The sequence below is a fragment of the Heterodontus francisci genome, chromosome 1, assembly GCF_036365525.1.
Source record: "Heterodontus francisci isolate sHetFra1 chromosome 1, sHetFra1.hap1, whole genome shotgun sequence".
Taxonomy (NCBI): Eukaryota; Metazoa; Chordata; class Chondrichthyes; order Heterodontiformes; family Heterodontidae; genus Heterodontus; species Heterodontus francisci.
The window spans coordinates 87,519,757-87,538,087 of record NC_090371.1 but is presented as its reverse complement, the minus strand read 5'-3'; the positions used below and the strand labels follow the sequence as shown (position 1 = coordinate 87,538,087).

Below are 18,331 nucleotides of genomic sequence, written 5' to 3'. Positions count from 1 at the left end.
AAAGAAAACCCTGGAACAGCCAGGTAGTCACCACCAGCTCTAACCAGTCCTGACCCTTGTGGATTGTATCCTCCTTAGCAGGCCCTGGATTGCGCTTCCTCACCTTCGATGTCTGTTAGTATGCAAATGTTTGTTTTCAAGCCATGGCTGATCTTTTTAACAAGTCATTTCCTCGCTCTAACAACAGTTAAAAATCAATGCTAATAACAAAATTGATGTGCCTCATTCTTGGCAGGTAGGGGCTTACCATGACACTGTCCTCCCAAACTGCTCAGTCTCATACGGCTCTTCCATAATAACATGCACAGCAACTTTCAGTTCAACAGCTCCACCTCTGACAGTTTTGAGATCAGTAATGGGGTGAAACAGGGCTGCGTCTTAGCCCCTACTCTGTTTTGTATCTTTTTCTCTGTCCTCCTGACCTATGCTCTCCCTGCCGACATGGAAGGAGTTTACCTCCACACACAATCAGATGGGAAACCCCTCAACCTATCAACCCTGAAAATCAAGCCAAAAGTGTGGCATGTTCTGATCGGAGAAGTTCTATAAGTTGATGATGCTGCACTAGTTGCCCAGACAGAAGACGAGCTCCAAAGGCTCATGGATTGTATGTCCCGTGTCTGTGTCATGTTCCCCCTCACCATCAGCGTCAAGAAAACTGGAGTTATGGGCCAGGGTGTTGTGTCTTTGCCTGTGATAAAACTCAATCACACACCACTGGAAGCAGTCAGCCAATTCTGCTACCTTGGATCTAGAGTGACAGACAACCTGTCTCTTGATGAAGAGCTCTGCACATGTATTGGAAAGGCAGCGACCAACACTGGCTGACTAACAAAACACATGGAAAAACAATAACGTGACCCACAGGACCCAGATGCTTATCACGAGGCCTGTATTCTCAGCACATTGCTGTATGGCAGCAAAGCCTGGACAACTTACACTTCCCAAGCAGAAAGGCTCAATAACTTCCATGTGCTGTGTCTACAATGCATCCTTGGCATCACATGGAAAGACAAAGTCACCAATGAAGCAGTCCTTTCTAGGGCAAACATGCCAAGCATGTTCGCTCTAATCAAGCAAAGAAAGCTTTGCTGGCTTGGGCATGTGCGCAGGATGGAAGATGGCCACATCCCCAAGGATATGCTGAATTGGGAGGTAGCCTGTCCCAAGAGACCAGCAGGGTGCCCAAAACACCAATTCAAGGACGCTGTCAAAAGAGACATGAAAACCCTCAACATCAATCACGACAACTGGGAAACTCTAGCTGACGACTGATGCAAATGGCGACACCAGCTATGGGATGGAATTCACTACCACGATGACATGTGGTTTCAGAAGCTCCAAAGTAGACACCAGCCCTGCAAACAATGTGTCAGCAGAGATTATCCGCACCACCGGCAAGGGACAACTTCATGTGTGGCACTTGTAGCAGACTTTGCCTTTCCAGAATTGGCTTGTTCAGCCATCAAGAGGTGCAGAAAATAATGTCATCTGACTTCACCAAACCTTTGAGGCTGGATTCACATCATCTTTCGCAGAGAGAAGGTCAATCACCCCACCCAAAACCATATGATCTCCTAGGAGAGGCAAAAAATACAGATAAAAATACAGATAAAAACCCAGAACAATTTGGCAAATAAAAATCTTGGAATTTATCTCTGACCCATCTAGGTGATCAAAAGTAGTCCAGTAAATCACTCTGGCCCTCAATTCTCTGAAGTAACTATTTTTTGTAAGAGGTGATGTCCATGCACCAGCCTCTCCCCCTGCCCCCACACAAACCAGAAATGGGTCCAGTTGTTGCTGGAAGGAACTCTAGCGAATCAGGGTCCATTACACTAGCCAGCAGCCTGTTTCAGAGGTCCACTATTCTCTGGGAAAATAACCACCTCCTGACATCTAACCTTGATCTGGCCTTATACAATTTAAAATTGTGACCCCTGGTCCTCTCTAACCTATTTAACTGGAACAAACTGTCAACCGAAACAAAATCTATCCCCTTCATTATCTTCTAAACCTCCATCAGATTACCCCAAGTCTACACTTCTCCAAAATGTACAGTCCCAACTCTGTCTTGATAATTAACATGCTTTCTATTGAGAATCAGTCTAGGGGTCCACCTCTGCACCCTTTCCAAAGCCTCAGTATCACCAGCCTTTGAGGAGACAGTATTTCAAGTGAGGCCTGATCAAGGTCTTAAAGCATGTTATTTTGTCCTTGTTTGTCTTATACTTAATTGTCCTATGAATGCATCCCAACACCTTATTCGCTCTAGCTATCACTTCACAACATTTCTCATGTACCTTTAAAGATGTCTGTAGAAATCGCTCTTTCTCCACCTTCTTTAATGCTTTTCCCTGAAGGGTGTATGAATGTTGTACATTCACATGCATAACAGTGTATTTATCCAGGTTATATATACATCATTTGCCCAATCTCTCAACACATCAGATAGTTTCATTTTCCAACTGGGCCGTATGCCACCTATGTCAACAAGGGCAGGCAGGTAACCTGATCCCTGGCCTCTGACAATTTTTCTCTAAGCAGACATGTGACAGCAGCCTAATGATTCCCCTGGCTTATGCTTCCGCCATGAGCAGCACTGAGTTTCCACTTAACACCTCTCTACAGCAGTTCAGTGGCACGGGTTTTATTTCCGTTTCTCTCATTCCTGCAGCATTCTAATTGGTACTTCATGCCGCTGCATCACTTTGTCATCCTGTTCACATTGTTCCAATATTTCTATGTGGCATCAAGATACTGGGAGGTGGTATTAAAATTCCCATGCCAACTGCAAATATTTAGCATTTTGATAGGGTGATTGAAATTTTGGGAGTTGGTGTGCGAAAATTAGTACCATTTCTGAAATTGACCAAAACTCTTCTTTCACTCACCTAGATTATACCAGACATCCATTTCACCACTTAGTGTCCGGACCTCAATAATAGTTTGTCCCAAGAAATCATCAGATTCTCGTTTCAGCCTCTGTTTAACACGTGATTTAATGTCATCATCCTCATCCCACACTCTTACTTTGATTCGATCAGAGGAATTGTGACATTCACTGTGGGGAAAAAAAAACAGATTTACATTTGTGATTCATTTGCAGTGAGGCCAAAAGACGGTGCAAAAAAATCTTTCTGGCTCTTCAGTGACTCAGTGAGTTTATTCCGTGGACAGCTAAGATATACAGCCAACAGAAGTCCCATGTTTCATACCCAGTCAGAGCTGACTGAGCTGATGTCAACTAAGATTCTGCTATAATTGGCGAAAACCTCTTGGATAACGAAAGAGAAAATCAAACCCAATCGCTAACCAGTTGCCCCTGCTGGAAATGCATGTGAATGTCAGGAAAGAGAGAATTGGGCTTTTTTGTAATGTCTTCCATGGCCATTTATAGTAATATAGAATCATAGCGTGGTAACAGCACAGAAGGCCATTCGGCCCGTTGTGTCCGTGCCAGCTCTCTGCATGAACAACTCACCTGGTCCCACTCTCTCGTCTTTTCCCTGTAGCCCTGCAAAATTTTTCTCTTCAGCTAATTATTCAGTTCTCTTTTGAAGGCCATGATTGAATCTGCCTCCACCACACTCTCAATCGGTGTATTCCAAATCCTAAACACTCACTGCGTAAAAAGGTTTTTCCTCATGTCGTCTTTGCTTCTTTTGTCAATCACTTTAAATCGGTATCCTCGAGTTCTGGATCTTTCTGCCAATGGGAACAGTTTCTCCCTATCTGATCTGTACAGATCCCTCATGATTTTGAACAGCTCTATCAAATCTCCTCTTAATCTTCTCTTCTCCAAGGAGAACAGATGCAGCTTCTCCAACCTAAAATCCCTGAAAGCATTTTTGTTAATCTTTTCTGCACCCTCCCCAATGCCTTTGTATCCTTCCTAAAGTGTGGTGCCCAGAATTGGACACAATACTCCAGATGAGGCCGAACCATGTTTTATACAGATTCATCATAAGTTCCTTGCTATTGTACTCTATGACCCTATTTATAAAGCCAGGATCCCATACGCTTTATTAACCGCTTTCTCACCTTCAATGATTTGTACACATATACCCTCCGGTCCCTTGGCTCTTGCACCCCCTTTAGAATTGTAGCCCTTAATTTGTATTGCCTCTCCTCATTCTTCCTACCAAAATGAATCACTTCACACTTTTCTGAATTAAATTTCATCTGCTACTTGTCCGCCCATTCCACCATCCTATGTCCTCTTGAAGTGCATCACTATCCTCCTCAAAGTTCTAAATATTTCCAAGTTTTGTGTCATCCGTAAATTTTGCAATTATGCCCTGCACACCCAAGTCTAAGTCATTAATATATATATCAAGAAAAGCAGTGGTCATAACACTGATCCCTGGGAAACCCCAATACATATCTTCCCCCAGTCCAAAAAACATTCACCACTACTCTCTGTTTCCTGTCACTCAGCCAATTTTGTATCCATGCTGCTACTGTCCAGTTTATTCCATGGGCTCTGACTTTGCTTAAAAGCCTGTTATGCGGCACTTTATCAAATGCATTTTTGAAATCTATGTACACCACATCAACCACGTTACCCTCATCAGTCCTCTCTGCTTCCTCAGCAAAAAACTCAAGCAAATTAGTTGAATATCATTTACCCTTAACAAATCCGTGCTGGCTTTTCTTAATTAATCCATTTGGGGGGAAATAGAGGTGCGTTCAAGAGAATAGGTGAAGGTAGAAAGCTGGTGAGGAAAAAGTGATCAAAACTTAAAATGTCCCCTATGTTTGACAGAGAATTGTCACAACTTTTGATGAGATGTAAAAAAAAAGCTCTAAATTTGAAGCGTTAAAACAGATTTATGGGAAAAAGTAGTTAGCTATATTAAAATTGACTTGACTGAAGATTATTGGATATTTACTTGAAAAGGAAAAAAATTGCAGGGCTATGGGGAAAGAGTTGGGGAGTGGAGCTAATTGGATAGCTCTTTCAAAGAGTCAGCACAGGTACGATGGGCTAAATGGCCACCTTCTGTATCTATCATTGTATGGTTCTAATTAGTGCCATATTATATTTGGTTGAGAGACCTGGAAGAGCAACAAGGAGGCACAGCCGTGCAAGTAACCCAGGATTTGCAACATTATTGAGATTTTAGCATTATAACAGCTGCGAGAGTCAAACCATAGATAATTAAAGGAAAAGAACATCATTCATCATTGTGTTTGTGCACCTCTGAGCAGCTAGTTACAAAACAGTATTGACAGAGGCTTCTATATTGGCTCTGACAATGTGATGTGAAAAATAATTTAAAAAGTAGAAAAATTACACTAAAGTATTTTTAAAAATTAAATTGTGTATGATATGAGGCAACCAGTTTGACCAAAGAACGCCAAGGTGTTTGGAGTTGGAATTATACTGCTCCCTCAGACTTTGGTATCTTCGCACTAGACTCAGGACATCCAAATGATTATAACTTTGATCTTAAATCAGAGTGCTTTTAATAAGTCCAAGGGTAAATGTGCAATTTAGTGAGAAAGCTAATCACATTTCTCCCAAAAGAAAGAACAGCATTAATATTAGAGTGCATGATCTAACAGTGACTATCAACATGATGCCACACAATGTGACAATTATTACAGAGTGAAAACAGGCTGAATGAATCATGCAAATTAAATGCATTATACCAGGCTATTTTTAAGTGCAAGATTATCAAAACACGAACAGTCTTCTTTGTAGCAAGCTGCAAGCATCAAACTAAATGGGAGCTGACAAATAATATAGCTGTGCAGAAATAGAGAGAACAGAAAGTGAAAGCCTAATGTGAATGATACAATTTGCAGAGTCAGAATTCAAAAACTACTTTCAAACCCACAGAAAATGTAGGTGTTATCACTGTGGTTCAATAATATGTTCATTTGCCAGTTTCCAAAGCTTCAGGGCTTGGTATAACATATTCAGAGCTGAAAATAGAGACATGTTGTCGATACTTTTCATCTTGCACTCATCAGGACAATCACAGAGCCTTTATATGAACTGCAAATTTATTTTCAAATCTCTTCAATTTTATTTCCTTACTTTTTAATTCTTCGGTTAAGAAACCTAAACTAGGTTGAGATGAGGATGATCAGTTAAAAGACCCGGATTGAGAGGTTAACTGAAATTCAGAACGAGTGGGTTCTGGGATCAGAAACAAAAACAAAATTGGACCAGGAAGAATGTCCAAGTTCTGAAGATTTATTGCACAGCACTGTAAATGCATATCCTGTAATATCAAGCAATTTTCTATACTTTTATAAGATGACATCAAATCATGGAGGTAATTTTAACTTTCAACAATGGTGTAGAAAAGTCGATATTGAATTGGCTGACCGTTATACACCCTGTCCAATTTTCCTTTCCAATCGGGGCTTATAATGAATGACCAATCTGATATTATGGAATTAAGATACAGATCACTAATCTCGAATATGGGCACTGACTGCCAAAATCTTCCATGAAAGCCCATAGCAACCCCGATAATTATGGAATTGGTGTGTGTCGAGGAAACAAATGTAAAAAAACAAAGTTATGTCACATATATTACTTCTTACTTACACATTCCAAAGCCTGAAGTGTAGACTTATTTAAATTTAGATATAAACTCAAATTATAATGAACAAAAACAATCTTGACTTCCAATTTATTTTTAAAAATTCTAAAGCAGAAAACTTACAAATAAAACTTCTCCTCCCATACAGGATTCAGATTTCCATAGATAGTCTTTGTTCTCTTCTTGGTTTTGCCAACCTGAACAGTGACATATGGGTCACTAGAGCCAGTTTTATCCTTTGCTTGAAGTCCCTGAGCACACACCACTGCAAAGAGTTGGAAATCAAGCTTTAGTACTGTCTACATAGATTTGTGAGTCCTTTTTAATGTTCTTAAAATTAAGAAATAAAGGACCAGACTGCAGGGACCGCCAAGGTTACAGGAGTTCTCAATGATTTCTATTACACCACATTTGTATCAGCTGCCTATTGTAAGCAGAATAATACATCTTAACCACATAAATCAAAAGTCAGACTAGTAAATGCTGAAAAATGAATTAAAATGAAATAATTAGTTTTGTCATTTGATGGATTTTAGAGGAAAATGAAAACTGTCAACCAGCTTAAGTACACCAGAGTTGTAACGAATGATATCTGAACTTCTAAATAATTAAGAAAATAGAGACATTCTATTTAGTGTGAAAAATATTGATTCAAAAACTTATCTGCTTTTCAACAACTGAATCAGTACTATGGGCCTTTTGCCAAGCATATCATGCTCAGAACCCTTGGGAGAATCATTGGGAAATCTCCACCATTGGGTCCTGGATTAATCCCATGAAACAAGAGTACATCGTAGAAAAACACATTAAAAATAATTGATTTGAGAAGGTATTGCAATGACTGTATTTAGAAAGAAAAAAGGTTGAACAAATGAAGGAACTTAAAGTGTCTTATTTAAGTCCTCGGGACATTTTAAAGTGCCTTACAGGAAAATAATAATTATTTTGGAAGTACATCGCTGTTGTTATTTAGAGAAATAAGGAAATATTTATGAAATAAATAGGAAATAAGGAAATATGCTCAGCAAGATCCCACAAACAGCAAATGAATGAATTATGAATTATCTACTTTTAGTGCTAGTGGATGACAAAAGACTAAACGCAAATATGAAAAAGGCCAGCTGATGCATGAAGCCTATCCCATATTCATAATACAACTAAACATTGGGGAGGCGGTGGAGTAATGGTATTGTCACTGGACTAGTAACCCAGACGCCCAAAGTATTCCTTTGGGGACATGGATTCAAATCCCACCCTGGCAGAAAGTAGAATTTGAATTCAATTAATAAAAATCTGAAATTAAAAGCTAGTCGAATGATGGCCATGAAACCATTGTCGATTGTAAAAACTCATCTCATTCACTAATGTCCTGTAGGGAAGGAAATCTTCTGGTCTGGCCTACATGTGACTCCAGACCCACAACAATGTGGTTGACTCTTACGTGCCCTCTGAAATAGCCTAGCAAGCCACTCAATTATAGCTAGCTGCTCCGAAGTCAATTAAAAAGAATGAAACCGAAAGGACCACTTGGCATTGACCTAGGCAAAAGGAACAAATATGGCAAACCCTGCAAAGTCCTCCTTACTAATATTTGGGGGCTTTTGCCAAAGTTGGGAGAGCTTTCCCACAGACTAGTCAAGCAACAGCCTGACACAGTCATACTCAAAGAATCATACCTTACAAAGTCCCAGACACTGCCATCACCATCCCCGGGTACGTCCTTCCCAACGGCAGGACATACCCAGCAAAGGTAGCAGCACAGTGGGAGACATTTAGGAGGGAGTTGCCCTGGGAGTCCGCAACGACGACTCCAGAACCCATTAAATCTCACGGCATCAAGTCAAACATGGGCAAGGAATAAAAACAGGAAATGCTGGAACCAGTCAGCAGGTCTGGCAGCATCTGTGGAAAGAGAAGCAGAGTTAATGTTTTGGGTCAGTGACCCTTCTTCAGCACTAGCAAATATTAGAAATGTCAAAGGTTATAAGCAAGTGAGGCGGGGGTGGGGCACGAGATAACAAAGGAGAAGGTGTAGAAGGAGAACAAGGCCACATAGCTGACCAAAAGGTCATGGAGCATGTCATGGTCATGGGCAAGGAATCCTCCTGTTGATTACCACCAACTGCCCTCCCTCAGCTGATGAGTCAATACTCCTCCATGATGAACACCACTTGGAGGAAGCACTGAGGGTGGCAAGGGTGCAGAATGTACTCTGGGTGAGGGACTTAAATGTCCATCACCAAGAGTGGCTCAGTAGGACCACTACTGGCTGAGTTGGTCGTGTCCTAAAGGACATAGCTGCAAGACTGGGTATGTGGCAGGTGGTGAGGGAAAAACATACTTGACCACATCCTCACCAATCTGCCTGCCGCTGATGCATCTGTCCATGACAGTAGTGGTAGGAGTGACCATTGCACAGTCCTTGTGGAGACAAAGTCCCACCTTCACATTGAGGATATCCTCCATCATGTTGTGTGGCACTACCATTGTGCTAAATGGGATAGATTTTGAACAGATCTAGCAATGCAAAACTGGGCATCCATGAGGCGCTGTGGGCCATCAGCAGCAGCAGAATTGTACTCAACCACAATCTGTAACCGCATGACCCGGCATATCTCCCACTCTACCATTACCAACTGCCAGCAGACCAACCCTAGTTCAATGAAGAGTGCAGGAGGGCATGCCAGGAGCAGCACCAGGCATACTTCAAAATGAGGTGTCAGCCTGGTGAAGCTACAACACAGGACTACTTGCGTTCCAAGCTGCATAAGCAGCATGCGATAGACAGAGCTAAGCGACCCTATAACCAACAGATCCGATCTAAGCTCTGCAGTCCTGCCACATTCAGCCGTGAATGATGGTGGATAATTAAACAACTAACTGGAGGAGGTGGCTCCACAAATATCCCCATCCTCAATGATGGGGGAGCCCAGCACATCACTGGGGCGGCACAGTGGCACAGTGGTTAGCACTGCAGCCTCACAGCTCCAGGGACCCGGGTTCGATTCTGGGTACTGCCTGTGTGGAGTTTGCAAGTTCTCCCTGTATCTGCGTGGGTTTTCTCCGGGTGCTCCGGTTTCCTCCCACAAGCCAAAAGACTTGCAGGTTGGTAGGTAAATTGGCCATTATAAATTGTCACTAGTATAGGTAGGTGGTAGGGAAATACAGGTGGGGATGTTTGGTAGGAATATGGGATTAGTGTAGGATTAGTATAAATGGGTGGTTGATGGTCGGCACTGACTCGGTGGGCCGAAGGGCCTGTTTCAGTGCTGTATCTCTAATCTAATCTAAATCTAAAATCTAATCAGTGCGAAAGATAAGGCTGAAGCATTTGCAATATTCTTCAGCCAGAAGCGCTGAGTTGATGATCCATCTCGGCCTCCTCCTGAAGTCCCCAACATCACAGATGCCAGACTTCAGCCAATTCGATTCACTCCGCGTGATATCAACAAACGACTGAAGGCACAGGATACTGCAAAGGCTGTGGGTCCTGACAATATTCCGGCAATAGTACTGAAGACCTGTGCTCCAGAACTTGCCGCGCCCCGAGCCAAGCTTTTCCAATACAGCTACAACACTGGCATCTATCCGGCAATGTGGAAAATTGCCCAGGTACAACCTGTACACACAAAGCAGAAAAAGTCCAACCCATCCAAATACCGTCCCATCAGTCAACTCTCAATCATCAGTAAAGTGATGGAAGGTGTCATCAACAGTGCCATCAACTGGCACTTGCTCAGCAATAACCTGTTCAGTGACGCACAATTTGGGTTCCGCCAGGGTTACTCAGCTCCTGACCTCATTACAGCCTTGGCTCAAACATGGACAAAGGAGCTGAACTCAAGAGGTGAGGTGAGAGTGACTGCCCTTGACATCAAGGCAGCATTTGACCGAGTATGACATCAAGGAGCCCTAGCAAAACTGGTGTCAATGTGAATCAGGAAGAAAACTCTCCGCGGGTTGGAATTGTGCCTAGTGCAAAGGAAGATGGTTGTGGTTGTTAGAAGTCAATTATCGCAGCTCCAGGACATCACTGCAGGAGTTCCTCAGGATAGTGTCCTAAGCCCAACCACATTCAGCTGCTTCATCAATGACCTTCCTTCAATCATAAGATCAGAAGTGGGGATGTTCTCTGATGATTGCACAATGTTCAGCACCATTCGCGACTCCTCAGATACTGAAGCAGTCCATGCAGAAATGCAGCAAGACCTGGACAATTTCCAGGCTGGGGCTGATAAGTGGCAAGTAACATTTGTGCCACACAGGTGCCAGGCAATGACCATCACCAACAAGAGAGAATTTAACAATCTCCCCTTGACATTCAATGGCATTACGACTGCTGTATCCCCTACTATCAACATCCTGGGGGTTACCATTGACCAGAAACTGAACTGGACTAGCCATATAAATACCATGGCAGGTCAGAGGTTAGGAATCCTGCGGCGAGTAACTCACATCCTGACTCCCAAAGCCTGTCCACCATCTACAAGGCACAAGTCAGTAGTGTGATGGAATACTCTCCACTTGCCTGGATGGGTGCAGCTCCAACAACACTCAAGAAGCTCGACACCATCCAGCACAAAACAGCCCACTTGATTGGCAGCCCATTCACAAACATTCAATCCCTCCACCATGACACACAGTGGCAGCAGTGTGTAACATCTACAAGATGCACTTCAGCAACGCACCAAGGTTACTCAGGCAGCACCTTCCAAACCAGCAACCTGTACCACCTAGAAGGACAAGGGCAGCGGATGCATGGGAACACCACCACCTGCAAGTTCCCCTCCAAGCCACACACAATCCTGACTTGGCACTATATCACCGTTCCTTCACTGTCACTGGGTAAAAATCCTGGAACTCCCTTCCCGCATACCTACCCACATGGACTGCAGCGGTTCAGGAAGGCAGCTCACCACCACCTTCTCTTGGGCAATTAGGGATGAGCAATAATGCTGGCCTGGCTAGTGACACCCACATCCCATGAAAACAAATAAATTAAAAAAAAAATCACCACTGCCCCCTCACCCAACCACAGTCACGTAATATCCTGGGAGAGACAGAAAAAAGGATGAAAAACCTTGGGCCAATTCAGGGGGAAAAACTGGGAAATTCCTCTCTGACCCTTAAATGCAATAAAAACAAGTTCCAAAAGACCACACTAACAATGAGGCACATGATGCAACACCTCATCTACCTTTTTATACAGAATCAGCCACATCCAGAAATTCATCTACTTCCTTTTTGAAGACTTGCAGCAAATCTGCACTTATTGCACAAGCTGGCACTTGTTTCAAAGGTCGATGACCCTTTGCAGAAAACAAAATTCTAACATCTAACATAGTTCTATGCTTCTACAATTTATACTTATAGAGTCATCATCATAGAATCATAGAGTTATACAGCACAGAAACAGACCCTTCGGCCCATTGTGTCTGTGCCGGCCATCAAGCACCTAACTAATCCCATTTTCTCACACTTGACCTTGTATGTTATGGCTTTTCAAGTGCTCATCTAAACACTTCTTAAATGTTGTGAGTGTTCCTGCCTCTACCACCTCTTCAGGCAGTGCATTCCAGATTCCAACCTCTGGGTGAAAAAAAGTTTTCCTCAAATCCCCTCTAAACCTCCTGCACCTTACCTTAATTCTATGTCCCTGGTTATTGACCCCTCCGCTAAGGGAAAAAGTTTCTTCCCATCTAACCTATCAATGCCCCTCATAATTTGTATACCTCAATCATATCTCCCCTCAGCCTTCTCTGTTCTAAGGAAAACAACCCTAGCCTTTTCAGTCTCTCTTCATAGCTGAAATGCTCCAGCCCAGGCAACATCCGGGTGAAACTCCTCTGCACCCTCTTCAGTGCAATTCCCTGGTCCTTCCTAACCAATCTAATTCAACTAGTATATCCACATGGGCACAGAGTAGTCCATTCATTATTTTACAGACCTGAATCAAATCTCCCTGAAGGCTCTGTTTGCCAAGAGTAAAATGATCCAGCTGTCAAAACCCATCACGATGACCGTGGACTTTTAATCTGGTTATCAATCCATCAAGCCTCCTCTGAACCTCCATATCACCCATCATGTGAGAAGATCAAAACTAGAATTTTACAAGGACTATATATGCTTTTTAGTTTATGTTGGATTGTCTGAGCAATACGCCCTAATAATCTATTTAATTTTGCTATATCCTCATGCCACTGGTCATGAACCTTCAGAGACTAATGCATTATAACACCTCTGTCTCTTTCCTTCTCTTTCCCTTTAAGACCTCTGCATGGTATACACATGGTTGGCACTGACCTTTCCCACATGCAAAACATTACATTTAGGCTGCATTTGCTGACAGTGCAACCACATGGTGGCGCTGTACTGGAACATGCACAAATGCAGAGAGCGGGCGGGGGAGGGAAGAGAGCTGGTCAGGGAGGGAAGAGAGCGGGCGGGGGGAGGGAAGAGAGCGGGCGGGGGGAGGGAAGAGAGCGGGCGGGGGGCGGGAAGAGAGCGGGCGGGGGGCGGGAAGAGAGCGGGCGGGGGGCGGGAAGAGAGCGGGCGGGGGGCGGGAAGAGAGCGGGCGGGGGGCGGGAAGAGAGCGGGCGGGGGGCGGGGTGGGGGAAGAGAGCGGGCGGGGGGGCGGGGTGGGGGAAGAGAGCGGGCGGGGGGCGGGGTGGGGGAAGAGAGCGGGCGGGGGGCGGGGTGGGGGAAGAGAGCGGGCGGGGGGCGGGGTGGGGGAAGAGAGCGGGCGGGGGGCGGGGTGGGGGAAGAGAGCGGGCGGGGGGCGGGGTGGGGGAAGAGAGCGGGCGGGGGGGCGGGGTGGGGGAAGAGAGCGGGCGGGGGGGCGGGGTGGGGGAAGAGAGCGGGCGGGGGGGCGGGGTGGGGGAAGAGAGCGGGCGGGGGGGCGGGGTGGGGGAAGAGAGCGGGCGGGGGGGCGGGGTGGGGGAAGAGAGCGGGCGGGGTGGGGGGGGGGAAAGTGAGTGGCCAGAGAGAGTGGGTGGGGGGTGTGGAGACAGCAGGCGGGGTGGGGGGGGGCGGGGAGAACGGGCGTGGGGGAGAAAGCGGGTGGGGGGGTGTGAGTGGGACGGGGGGGGTGGGGAGAAGAGAGCAGGTGGGGGGGAAGCGAGTGGCTGGAGAGAGCGGGTGGGTGGCTGGAGAGAGCGGGTGGGGTTCAGGGAAGCGAGTGGCCAGAGAGAACGGGCGGGGGGGAGAGAATGGACGGGGGGCGGGGGAGAAAGCGGGCGGGGGGGAGAAAGCGGGCGGGGGGAAGAGAGCGAGCTGGGTGGGGAAGAGAATGCAAGCGGGGGGGGGGGGGAAGAGAGCTGGGGGGGTGAAAGCGGGGAGTCAGTGGGCGGGGGGCGGGGAGGAGGAGAGCACAACTGCCGTCACCAAAGTCTTTGGCCGCTCTCTCCTCAGCTCCTTGTTAAAAGCTTTTTGAGAATCCAAGGATGTTATGTCAATCGAGCTACCGTCATCCACCAACCTGGAAACCTGCTTAAAAAAGCCAACCAGATTGGTACAACATGACCTTTTCCACAATTCATGTTGAGAGACTCGAATAACCCCTTCTCTGTCTAGGTTCCTCCTAGCAACATGCCTAGAACAGAAGCCAAGCAAATGAGGTTTCCTCCAGTCCACGGGAGCATTCCCTGACTCTTATGAGTTGTTCAGTATATAAGCAAGGGGCTCAGTGTGCACAGTTCCCAATTTCTTTTTAAAGACTACCTTGGGTGATTTATGTTGTAACCTCTTATTCTTTCCAGGTTATATCTGCAACCACTTGACACTTTCTACATTACTTTCAACTATACACTGCATCAGTGGTAACTGAACATCGTCTACCAGAGGGAAGATTAATGCAAATTAGTCATGTAAAGCCTCAACTAACTAGCAGACTGGGAGGATTCCCTTGCTCTTCAAATAGTGGCATGTGGTCTTTTAAGGTCATTTGAGCAGGCAGAAGGAGCCTTTTTTGGTCGAAAAATTGGAGGGGATATGAGGAAAAGCTTTTTCACCCAGAGGGTGTTGGGGGTCTGGAACTCACTGCCTGAAAGGGTAGTCGAGGCAGAAACCCTCAACTCAATTAAAAGGAATCTGGATATGCACCTCAAGTGCCGTAATGTGCAGGGCTACGGACCAAATGCTGGAAGGTGAGATTAGTATAGTGGATCGTTTTTCGGCCGGCACAGACACGATGGGCCATGTGGCTTCTTTCTGTGCCTTAAACTTTCTGCAATTCCATATCTCACCTGAAAAGTCTAACAATGCAGCACGTCCTCAGTACTGCACTAAAGTGTCAGCATTGATTATGGGCTCAAGTCTGTAGTGGGGGTTGAACAATGAAAATCAAAATCCAATCTGAATGACAAAAGTGTAAGTGAACTACTTTCAGCATTTGATGAGGATGAGGCAGGTTCCTCTTCTATGTTTATGCATTAAATAATAGTTTGATGCATAAAGGAAGTGCAAGGATAAAAATGAGATAGAAAGTAATGAAGACCATCTGATTTTTCATCCACTAATTTAAATGGATGGAAAATAAAATGTGCTCACTATGGGCTTCTGATCATCCACATTAGATTTTCTTCTATGTATTTGCTTAAGTAATTTAATGGCCAAGAGCAAAAAGGGCTTTCTGCCCCTTCAGAAAAGAACAAATAACAACTACAATCTTATCAGAAACAGAGCCAATGATCTACAGTTGAGATCCCAGTGAGCAGGTTGGGAGAGTAACAAAATTAACAGTCACTTGGACAAATGTGGATTAATTAAGGAAAGCCAGCATTGATTTGTTAATGGCAAATTGTGTTTAACTAGTTTGATTGAGATTTTTGATGAGGTAACAGATAGGGCTAATGAGGGTAATGCAGTTGATGTGGTGTACATGATCTTCCAAAAGGCATTTGATAAAGTGCCTCATAACAGAGTTGTAAGCAAAGTTGAAGCCCGTGGAATAAAAGGGACAGGAGCAGCATGGATACAAAGTTGGCTGAGTGATAGGAAACAGACAGTTGTGGTGAACAGTTGTTTTTTGGACTGGAGGAAGGTTTATAGTGGGGTTTCCCGGGGTCGGTGTTAGGACCATTGCTCTTCTTGATCTATATTAATGACCTTGACTTGGGTTTTCTGGGCACAATTTCAAAATTTGCAGACGACATAAAACTTGGAAGTACTGTGAACTGTGTGGAGGAGAGTGATAGGCGGTTGGAATGGCGGACATGTGACAGATAAAATTTGATGCAGAGAAGTGTGAAGTGATTCATTTTGGTAGGAAGAACAAGGAGAGCCAATACAAAATAAAAGATGCAAATTCTAGAGGGGTGCAGGACCTGGGGTACATGCGCACAGATCGCTGAAGGTGGCAGGGAAGATTGAGAATGTGGTTAATAAGATATATGGGATCCTGAACTTTATAAATAGAGGCACAATAAATAAAAGCAAAGAGGCTATAGTGAACCTTTATAAACACTGGTTTGGCCTTAACTGGAGTATTGTGTCCAATTCTGGGCATCACACTTTAGGAAGGATGTGAAGGCATTGGAGAGGGTACAGAAAAGATTTAAGAGAATGATTCCAGGGATGAGGGACTTCAGTTACATGGACAGACTGGAGAAGCTGAGACTGTTCTTAGAGAAAAGTTGACAGGAAATTGATAGAGGTGTTCAAAATCATGAGGGGTCTGGACAGAGTAGATGGGGAGAAACTGTTCCCAATGGTGGAAAGGTCGAGAATCAGAGGGCACCGATTTAAGATGGAATTATAAAAAACCAAAGGCAACATGTGGAAAAAACGTTTTTATGTAGCAAGTGGTTAGGATCTGGAATGCACTGCCTGAGAGTGAGGTGGAGGCAAATTCAACGGTGGCTTTCAGAAGAGAATTGGAAAACTGAGCTTTAAAGGAAAAGGCAGGGGAGTGGGACTAGTTGAGTTGCTCTTGCAGAGAGCCGGCATTCATACAATGGGCTGAATGACCTCCTTCTGTGCTGTAACCGTTCTACGATTTTATGAAGTGAGAGCTAGTTACTGTCACTGGCATGTAGCCATTGTGGGAAATTTCTGTCCACATTATTGCTGGGAATCTTGGCAGTGGAGATTCAAACCTAAATCTCCAGAATCTTTTGGAACTTCTAGCCTTTATTTGAAATCACTGGAAAAATGCATCATGGATAACATATTTATGTTTACAGATCCTGGTCCATCAAGTATAAGGTATTGATAACTTTGACACTGTACCGGTTATAGTAATCTTTGCTGACCACTTAGATGTTCCATCAAGTACACTTTGTTTGATAGTTTTCATTTGCTGTGCATGTGCAACTTTTATCACTCCGAAGACATCTCGAATCAGCTCAAAGATTTCTGGCTTGTTCCGCTCTCGGATCTTCATCCTGTCTTTCATTGCCATGATAATATTTTGTGTTCTGTCTTCCGCGCCATGTTTGGAGCTTTTCTCAGCTGCACCTGTTTATAGGAAGCATTTAAACACCGTTTAAATTAATACGGTAAAATGGCTGTGAAAAAATTTTACTAAATTTCCTATACTGTGACGATTGACCAGCTGGAAAAGCTTGATGCATTGTATATGCTAAGCTAGGATAACCACGTTAGAGTAGTTTCTTTTTATAGATTTCACACTATTGTATCAGAAAGTAACTCAATTCTCATATCTTTCCCCTGTGTATCAAAGATTTCCCTTTCTACCTCTATTTTCTTTTTCCTTTTGTTGTTCTTTTAGAACATTAGTCCAAGTGCTTTTGGCTGGTACATACAAGGACAGATTGAACTGAGAACAGCAATATGCTTCTAACTAGTACCTTTAACAAAGGAAAATGTCTCAAATTGCATTGTAGAGGTGTAATCAGCAATAGATCGTAAAGCAAAGGATGAGCTATTATGTGAGACTAATAATTTGGTTAGAAGTGGACTCTGAGGAGTGTCTTGGAGGAGCAGAGGGAGGTGGAAGCCAAGGAGTTCAGGGAGGGAATTATACACACAACACATACACACACTTGATCTTAGCCAAAAGGGCGAGAAGTGACGCTGAGCAATTGCAGAGGTGGCCTGGCAGCTAAAGACACAGCCATTCATGGTGGGTGTAGGGGCAGTAGGGATGCACAAGAGGCCAATGTCAGAGAAGTAGACAGTTTGAGTTGGGGTGGGGGTGGAGATTGTAGGGCTGGGGAAAGTGACAAAAGGGAAAAGCCATAAGGAAATTTAAATACAAGCAGGAGAATCTTAAATTTGGAGGCATTGGGGGATCAAGAGCCAATGTTGGTCTAGGCCAGTATGGACAGGAATGATGGATGAATGGGGGATCAAGAGCCAATGTTGGTCTAGGTCAGGATGGACAGGCATGATGGGCGAGTGAGGAATCAAGAGCCAATGTAGGTTTAGGTTAGTATGGACAGGCATGATGGGCGAATGGGGGATCAGGAGCCAATGTAGGTTTAGGTTAGTATGGACAGGAATGATGGGCGAGTGAGACTTGGTTGGATGAGCTGAAGTTTACAGAATGTACACTATATATCAAGTTGGCCAGGAGAGCATTAGAATTGTCTAGTCTGGAGTGACAGACGCATGAATTGGAGTTTCAGCAGCAGATGGCTGAGGAAGGAATGGAGGCACACAATCTTACTGAGGTGAAAGTAGGAAGTTTTTGAATGAAGATGGTTTGGGCTCAGAAGCTGAGCTCAGCATCAAATAGGATGCCGAGGTTGTGAACTGTCTGGCTCAGCCTGAGACAGTGGCTAGGGAGGAGGGTGAAATCAGTGGCA

The 18,331-nt window shown here is 44.4% G+C and overlaps 1 protein-coding gene across 1 annotated transcript in view; it reads right to left on the bottom strand.

Annotated features, from left to right (window-relative positions):
* LOC137370623 (protein unc-13 homolog B-like) overlaps positions 1-18,331 on the bottom strand; it is a 783,931-nt gene that overhangs the window by 193,653 nt on the left and 571,947 nt on the right. The window contains exons 15-17 of the mRNA XM_068032730.1: positions 16,791-17,018; positions 6,687-6,828; positions 2,895-3,064 (exon numbers count right to left, since the gene is read on the bottom strand). Of these exons, the coding sequence (XP_067888831.1) occupies positions 2,895-3,064; positions 6,687-6,828; positions 16,791-17,018 (540 nt within the window). The remainder of the gene's footprint in view (positions 1-2,894; positions 3,065-6,686; positions 6,829-16,790; positions 17,019-18,331) is intronic.